At 39.8% G+C, this 9465-nt stretch overlaps 1 protein-coding gene across 1 annotated transcript in view; it reads left to right on the forward strand.

Moving 5' to 3' along the window:
- The window catches only part of LOC143297209 (cilia- and flagella-associated protein 161-like), an 11173-nt gene extending 2010 nt beyond the window's left edge, over nucleotides 1–9163 (forward strand). The window contains exons 4-7 of the mRNA XM_076609421.1: nucleotides 826–907; nucleotides 2443–2601; nucleotides 5555–5628; nucleotides 7671–9163. Coding sequence (XP_076465536.1) covers nucleotides 826–907; nucleotides 2443–2601; nucleotides 5555–5628; nucleotides 7671–7845 — 490 coding nt within the window. The 3' untranslated portion in view covers nucleotides 7846–9163. The remainder of the gene's footprint in view (nucleotides 1–825; nucleotides 908–2442; nucleotides 2602–5554; nucleotides 5629–7670) is intronic.
- The last annotated feature ends 302 nt before the right edge of the window (nucleotides 9164–9465 follow it).

Genomic DNA, 9465 nt, shown 5'->3' on the forward strand with positions numbered 1-9465 from the left:
TTCTCTTATTTTACATTTTATTTGTTTTTTGCTGCCCCATCATCTATAGCACTCAAGTGGCATTACTCCCACCCCACTCCCATACCTTTGTTCGTCTGTCATCATCCCAGCGTCGGCAGTCCACAGGCAACTATCAATGTTATGTCGCTAGGAGGGTACACACCAGAGGAATCCCTGCACTGCTTCTGAGTCACTTTAGTGGTGTTCAGTATTGCCTGTTCTGATTAAGCTTAAGCAGGACATCAGCTACTAAGCCCCCTACTGATGGCAGTTATAGCTTAGTTGTGGAGCCAGACTGAGTGAGTGCCCCCCCCCCCCCCCTCTTGTGTGTGCAGTTACTATAGTTTTTGTGTAGTTTATCAATGGTGTTTTTGATTTAGCTGAACAAAAGTAGTATGCAGTCCCAAAGCTGAAAAGATTGATGACTGTTTATGTTTTGAGGTATATGTAATGTTACATGTTAATTGTATGTATATTTTAAGATTCCTGATTCATGGAGAGAGACAGTGTGTGTGTGTGTGTGTGTGTGTGTGTGTGTGTGTGTGTGTGTGGTAGTCTTCAGTTTAACGTCTTCCACTTTAAGTGATATTAGACAAAATGTGTGTGTGTGTGTGTGTGTGTGTGTGTGTGTTCTTCGTGTGTGTGTGTGTGTGTGTGTGTGGATGGGTGTAAGGGTACAATTGTACAATTATCTGTAGTCAAATGGGTGTGTATGTCTATATGTTTATGTGTACACAAATGTCAACTTATTTCCTTTATTATTATTATCCTAGTCACCATCATCATATTACTGTCATCAATTCATGTTCCTATTCTATTCACCAGTGTGGATGGGAGCGGGAACGGATCACAACTTAGATATGGTGAACCTTTCTATCTGACCACAGTTGGTGACAACACAGGAAAGGTAGAGATTATTATTATTATTATTATTGTTATTTTTTCTTTACTTTCAAGTCTTCCATAACCCACAGTGTTGCATACTCAGAGAAATACACACAGACATGCAAGTCATCTACAAAAACCCCCCCAAAAACAAAGATTTCGCTGTTAATATAATGACCATGCAACGAGACAAAAGCACCACTTTTTTGTTTGTTAGTTGGTTTTATATTTGCTATCACTATACCTAAGATTGTGCAAAGTGATGTACCAGCATGTTTTCAGCTGTTCTTAAACTCAAAGTGAAACTCAAAGTGATGTATGCTTTCAGTTGTACTTAACTCAGACAAAAATGATGATTTTTTCCCAGATTTACTTAACCCTTTCACCGCCAAGCTCACATTTATGCACAGGCGTGGTCGAGGACCCATGTCACTGAAAGGTGACTATTCATTGGTCTGTTATCCATGAACCTACTGCTCTTAACGTTCGGTGGTAGGAAAGGCCATATTTTCTATACATCACAGGGGGAATCCCCAGCTGTTCTTAGCCACTGTCTTTTCTGTGTTTATACCACAAGAGAATTTTGTACTCAAAATTGACTGGCGGTGAAAGACGGGCGCAATAGCCGAGTGGTTAAAGCGTTGGACTGTCAATCTGAGGGTCCCGGGTTCGAATCACGGTGACGGCGCCTGGTGGGTAAAGGGTGGAGATTTTTACGATCTCCCAGGTCAACATATGTGCAGACCTGCTAGTGCCTGAACCCCCTTCGTGTGTATATGCAAGCAGAAGATCAAATACGCACGTTAAAGATCTGTAATCCATGTCAGCGTTCGGTGGGTTATGGAAACAAGAACATACCCAGCATGCACACCCCCGAAAACGGAGTATGGCTGCCTACATGGCGGGGTAAAAATGGTCATACACGTAAAAGCCCACTCGTGTGCATACGAGTGAACGCAGAAGAAGAAGAAGAAGACTGGCGGTGAAAGGGTTAAACCAAAGGTCCTATATACCCTGCATTGTTGTTTCTTTTTTCTTTCTTTCTTTTTTCCCCCCCTTTTTTCTCTTCTTTTATTTCTCCCCCTTCCCACCTCTTTCAGAGGGCTGGATGTAAAAAGAGCATTGTTTTGCTTTCTGTGTTACCTTCTGAAAATATAATTCATTGATTCATTCTCTCTCTCTGTCTCTGTGTCTCTGTCTGTCTCTCTCACTGCTTGCCTCACATATTTTCATAAACACAGCCCAAGCACCACACAGTCTAACCAAAACAGCCAGCATCTCTCAGAATGGCTCACCACCGCAGTTGCTCTTATTCAACCCACAACAAAGAAACATAACCCAAAATTTTGGCTGGTCTTTGACAAAGTGGTGCTCTGTCAAAGTGATGTTTGTTTTTTAGCTGTGAATTGATGAGAGCCTTGTTTGTGATTGGCTTCACATGCTGGTCTTAAAAGTGGTGCTCTGTCAAAGTGATGTTTGTTTTTTAGCTGTGCTTTGACAGGGTCATGTTTGTGTGTTGGTTTCACAATTGACAATGGTGTGTGTGTGTGTGGACAGCTGTACCTGTGCTCGGACAAGGTGATGTTCAACAAGTGCGCCAAGAAGTCGAGGCACCAGGAGGTGAGTCTGGTGCCAGAACCGTCCTTCCTGACGCGCTGGATGGTGCAGCACCAAAACCCGCTGGTGCGCCTTGAGTACGAACACCAGCCCGTGGAGGTCAGTGCCCTGGGGTCACCACCGCTCAGAGTTCTTGTTCTTGCTCTCGTACTTACATTGCATGTTAGACCCAACACTCGGCTTATATCACAGATTGACATAGTTTACATTTGGGCCAACAGCAAAGTGAGAGCTGTATTATCAATGGTTTCTCCAGTCAATGGGAAACCATTTACAGCTTAGTCTTTTGTGAAGGACTATGACTCTCAAACTAGGAGGCAAAATTGCACTGGCTCTTTGTGCTGCAGCCTTGTGGGCTAGTTGGCCTTTGGGAACCATCCCAACGCCGACTGTCCTAAAACCCTCTTGGCCGAGAGAGTGGGGATGTACTTGGGCAAGACACTCTCCACTATAATCAAATTCTAGCCCAAACAGTCGGAACAGCAGTTGCCTCCTCTGCTGTTCTGATGGTCATAGTTGGACACGACTGACTATCATACAGATACAGATACATTGCATGTCCATAGCATGTGTATATCATGAAAGGGAGTATTTCCTTATCATAGTTTCTGAATTCCCAGACATTTCTAAATCATTTTATTTTGGTTCACTTGGTTTTTAACTAGTTCCAGGTAAATGTTCTTGTTGGAAGCTATGCCAAGGGGGGGAATTCAGAAAGTACAACTGATTGCTTCCCTTGAAAACGTTTTTCCATATTCCCAGGCATTTCTTAAACATTCTATTTTGGTTTGCTTGGTTTTTAACTAGTTTGCTGGTTCCAGGTAAATGTTCTTGTTAAATGCCATACCAAGGGAAAAAATTCAGAAAGTAAAACTGACTGCTTCCCCTTGAAAACGTTTTCAATTAGATGTTTAACAATTGATTGTAAAACATTAATATTGACATGGCATTTGAGTAATTCGTTTGTGTTTGGTTTGTCTCTTTGTCTCATGTTTTTGTTTTGACAACAGTGATGTGATTATGATGATGATGGTTGTGGTAATCATGTTGATAACAGAAACAGTGACAATGATGATGATAACAATGATGATGGCAGCAACAATGACCATAATGATGACAATGATGACAGAAGCAACAATGATGATGATGATGACAATAATCAGCAGCAACAGTATCAGTAGCTCAAGGAGGCATCACTGCATTCAGACAAATCCATCTACGCTACACCACATCTGCCATGCAAGCAGATGTTTGACCAGCAGCATAACCCAATGTGCTTAGTCAGGCTTTGTGGAAAAAAAATAGAAAAGAAAAAAAAGAGATGAATGAATACTTACTAAAAAAACAACAAAAAACAAAAAATAACAACAAATACATAAAGAAAAAATGATAACGATAATGATGATAATGATGATAATAATAATGATGATGATGATGATAATAATAATAATAACAATAATGATGACAATGATGATAATAATAACAACAACAATAATGATAATAAATAAAAGGACAATAATGATAATAAATAAACAAATAAGCAAATAAATGTAAAACATACAGCCTACACACACACACACACACACACACACACACACACACACACACGCACATGCACAGAGCTCTCCTGACACATGTACACACTTACACACTCGCGCACGCACACACACACACAAATACACAGACACACACGCGCGCGCGCACGCGCACACACACACACACACACACACACACAAACACAGGCTGCCACTGATTGGCCGCAAGAGGGGTGGGAAAAGATCTCTGATGCAAGGAACGTAGTGTCTTGTGTGTTGCTCTGTCTATTGCATTTGGAAAAGCCCACAGCGACTCTGTTCTGTTTTGAAGAAATTTGTGCAATGTTGGTTTGAAAATGATGTTAATATTCATTTGATTTGCAAAGCATTGTGCTTTACCTTTCATGCTAGACTTATGGCCGCTCCCTCTTTCGACCTTTATTTCTTTGAGGTGATCGATGATGTGGTAGCCTTGTACCTGTTCTTTTTGGTATTCTTTGACTTTTCTGAGGATTTCCGATTTTCCTAGATGTAGGCCGCTCGTTGTTTTTGCATTACCAGCAAGTCTGTCAGCTCGCTCATTTCCCTTTACACCTGCATGTCCCGGGCAGTATGACCATGTAAGTTTTTGAATCTGAAAGTTGCACATTGCCTCATGCCACTCTGGGCTTCCCATTCCCCTTTCAATTTTCTGTATGAGGTTCATTGAGTCCGTTAGAATCATGGCATGTTGGTTTCCAGGTATATGGATAGATGGTAGTCACTGGAGAGCATGTGTCACAGCTTCAACTTCCATTGTTAGGCTGGATGTTGTGACTTTGTATGCAGCATTCTCTTCCCTAATTGTTTTTCCATTTTGTTTCGCAGTGAATTTTGCAGCGACAATGATAATGATGATGACAATGATGACATCAGCAACGATGATGATGATGATGATGATGACAATGATGACAGCAGTGAGAATGATGATGATGGTAATGATGACAATAATGATGACAGCAATGACAACAATGATGACGATGACAGCAGCAATAGTGATGGCGACAATTATGACAGCAATGATGATGATGATGATGACAATAATGGCAGCAGCGACAATAGTGATGATGATGACAATGATGACGGCAGCGACAATGATAATGATGATGATGATGATGATGATGACAGCAGCGACAATGGTGATGATGATGACAATGATGATAGCAGCGACAATGATGATGATGATGATGACAGCAGCGACAATGATGATGATGATGATGACAGCAGCAACAATGATGATGATGATGATGATGATGATGATGATGACAGCAGCAACAATGATGATGATGATGATGATGACAGCAGCGACAATGATGATGTTGATGATGACAGCAGAGACAATGATGATGAAGATGATGTCAATGATGATGGCAGCTACAAAGATGATGACGATGATGATGGCAGCGACAATAATGATGATGACAATGACGACAACTGCGACAATGATGATAATGATAACACGTTCTGCACATTTTCAGGCCAACACAGAGCTGGTGATCGTGCACTGTAAGACCAACAGCTGCCTGGCAGTGGAGGACAAATTCAACCTGAGGTGTGTGCCTTGCTCTGCGTGATACTGTGCAGCATTTTCTGTCAAGACTGTAGGATGTTTGACCACTTATTCTGCAATATCTCTTTGCTGCTCGTACTGATTATGTATGAGCTCATATCACAGATTGACATAAGTTTACAGTTGGGCCAACAGCAAAGTGAGAGCTGTATTATCAATGGTTTTTCCAGTGCGATGCGAGATCATTTACAGCTTAGTCTTTTGTGAAAGACAATGATTCTCCAACTAGGAGGCAAAATTGCGCTGGCTCTTAGTGCTGCAGCCTTGGGGGCTAGTTGGCCTTTGGGAACCATCCCAGTGCTGACTGTCCTAAAACCCTCTTGGCCGAGAGAGTGGGGGTGTAAATTGGGCAAGACACTCTCCACTGTGATCAAATTATAGCCCAGATAGTCGTGACAGCAGTTGCCTCCTCTGCTGTTCTGATTGTCATAGTTGAACACAGCTGACTTATCATACTTGTATCAATTGACAGTTATGATATTACTAATATTACCGCTGGATTGTGGTTAACAAAATGACGATGATTATGATGATAATGCTAATAATGATATAAGGACCATAATCATCATAATACTTACAGTTTCAGTTTCAGTTTCAGTAGCTCAAGGAGGCGTCACTGCGTTCAGACAAATCCATATACGTTACACCACATCTGCCAAGCAGATGCCTGACCAGCAGCCGTAACCCAGCGCGCTTAGTCAGGCCTTGAGGAAAAAAAAAAAGAAAAAAAGAAAGGAAAAAAGGTGAATAAATAATAGATAAGCTTACATAAATAAATAAATAAATGAATAAATAAATAATAATTATAATATAAAAAAGGTAGTAGTAATAAAAAAAAAAGAGACAACAATGATGATAAATAAGCAAATAAATGTAAAACATGAAGACACACATTCACACATACACCCACACATGCATAACAGATATGCACCAATACTTACAGACATGATAGTGATGACAGCTGTTATGATAATGCTGGGGGATAATGATCATCTCATTGTAGGCGTTTTTGTTTTTTTCCTCTTCTGCGTTTATGAGCTGCAACATCCGGATCCACATTCGTTCACATGAACAAGTGGGCTTTTTCATGCATGGTCATTTTTTTCCCCTGCTTTGTATGCAGCCATACTCCATTTTCAGGGGTGTGCATGTTTTGTGTACTCCTTGTTTCTATGCTGACATGGATTACATGATCTTTTTTGTGCATGTCTGCACATCTGTTTACCTGGGAGATTGGAAAAAATCAACCTTTAAACCACCAGGCACTGTGACTGGTGTTCAAACCCAGGACCCTCAGATTGAAAGTCCAATGACGGGCGCAACAGCCGAGTGGTTAAAGCGTTGGACTTTCAATCTGAGTGTCCCGGGTTCGAATCTCGGTAACGGCGCCTGGTGGGTAAAGGGTGGAGATTTTTCCGATCTCCCAGGTCAACATATGTGCAGGCCTGCTAGTGCCTGAACCCCCTTCGTGTGTATACGCAAGCAGAAGATCAAATACGCACGTTAAAGATCCTGTAATCCATGTCAGCGTTCGGTGGGTAATGGAAACAAGAACATACCCAGCATGCACACTCCCGAAAACGGAGTATGGCTGCCTACATGGCGGAGTAAAAACGGTCATACACGTAAAAGCCCACTCGTGTACATACGAGTGAACGTGGGAGTTGTAGCCCACGAACACAGAAGAAGAAGAAGAAAGTCCAACACTTAAACCACTTGGTTATAATGATAATGATAACAACAACAATAACAACAAAAACAACAATGATAATAATGATGATAATTAAAATACTCATAATAATTGTAATGATAATAATAATAATAACAATAATAACAACTGTAAAACAATTTGGTTGCTGCATCTGTTATAGTCTGTTCTTGTCACTGATCATGACATGCAATTTGTTTGCTTATTTCAGTTTTTGTACGTGATATCTTTTCGGATTGATTCTCTGGACAATGTGTGTGTGTGTGTGTGTGTGTGTGTGTGTGTTTATTTATTCATCCTTGCCTTTTGTTCCCAGAACCCCCTTTGGCCAGGAGTACGAACTGTCGGTGCACACGTACCTGGACTCCCACAAGGCGGAGATGGACAACAACCGCTGGATGCTGGTGGTGGGGGTCCCTGGTAGCTCAGTGAATCCCGTGCCCAACCAGGGGCCAGGGGCCGCACCTCTGCACCCCCCTGCCGCCTCCTAAATAAACATCGATTACCTCCCTTCCCTCCTGGGACCCCGAAAAGTTGTCTGCAATGATAGGTGAAAAGTGACATCAAAACTTGAAGAAAAAAAAAAAAAGGAAAAAAAATGAAGAAAAGAAATATAGAATAACAATAACAAAAAATGATTAAAAAAATAGGAAAAAGGGAAAGAAAAAGAATAACATGCCATCAGAATGGTACTTTTTGGGAGAGTTTGTTTCTATGAAATTTGGCTTCCTTTGTTTTTTAAGGGGTTTTTTTGTTTGTTTTTTTTTGTTTTGTTTTTTGTATGAAATAATGAACAATGAATCATAGTTTTTGCTGTGTATGTTTTGATGAATGATTCATTGTTCATGATTTGATACACACACACAAAAAAAAAAAAAAAAAAAAAAAGAAAAGAAAAAAAAAAGTCTGGTTCCTTAATTTGGAAGAAAAAATGATTGTTTGCTAGTTGCCATGAATTAAGATCAAGTAAAGACACTTTGTCCAAGATTTACTCAGTTAAAAAAACAACAACAACAACAAAAAAACCAGTGACTAATTAAGAAAATCTTTTGTTTATTTCGTTTTGTTGTTAGTCAATAAACTGTCACTGTTGAAAAGACAAAGTATGTGCGTGTCAGTGTGTTTATATCTGTTATTTTTTTTATTTTTTTTTCGTTTCTACTTGTATTTTTCCTCACTCTTAATCATGTTATTAATCCAAAATATTATTATAGTGTTATTTTCATTGAGATATGAAAAAAGAGAAGCATTGTCTTGAATGTCAGAAAGGAAATATTTCGTAATCTGGAAAGTATCTGCATACATGCATGGATATAAAAATTTGCTCCCCCAAAAATAATACAGTTGAAGGAGTTGCATTTTCAGATTGATAAAACATTACTGTGTTTTCATGACCCGTTTAAAAGCATACTTAGTGATTTGGTTAAGAAAAAAAGATAGACATTAAAAAAAAGAAGAAAAAATGTACATACTTTTGTCATGTAAAAAAAAAAAAAAATTATATAGAAGGGTTCTTGCTGATTTTATCTGTGTTTATGAAGCATTATTAATATTTTGGTTTTAGTGCATCAAATACTTCATTGTGGTTCCCCCTTTTCTCATGGCGTTTGATGAAGGGAAGTGTGTTGATCATTGAGGCATTCCCCTGTTGTCATGTTGAACATTGTTGGTAGTTGTGGGCATGCTTGAAAATGTATATAATGTATACATGCAACCTGCAGACGTACTTGTGTGTGAATATACATCTGTGTATTTGGTCATGCGTGTGGATATGCTTAGCATCCACCATATAAAGTATTCTTTCCTTGATTTAGCACAGTGTGTGTGTGTGTGTGTGTGTGTGTGTGTGTGTGTGTGTGTGTGTGTGTGTGTGTGTGTGTGTGAGGTGGTTTTTTTGTTTGTTTTGTTTTGTTGTGTGTGTGTGTGTGTGTGTGTGTGTGTGTGCTTGGATCAGTGTATGTTTTTGTGTGTGTTTTAGAGGCCAATAATTTTATCATCAAATATGAATGATGTGACACACAGGGAGATATACTAAAATATAACTACTGACTCAGATATCTCCCCAGAAGTATTGTCTCAAAATATCAAAAAGAACAAAACAGTAATAACCA

Source organism: Babylonia areolata, chromosome 22 (assembly GCF_041734735.1).
Source record: "Babylonia areolata isolate BAREFJ2019XMU chromosome 22, ASM4173473v1, whole genome shotgun sequence".
NCBI lineage: Eukaryota > Metazoa > Mollusca > Gastropoda > Neogastropoda > Buccinidae > Babylonia > Babylonia areolata.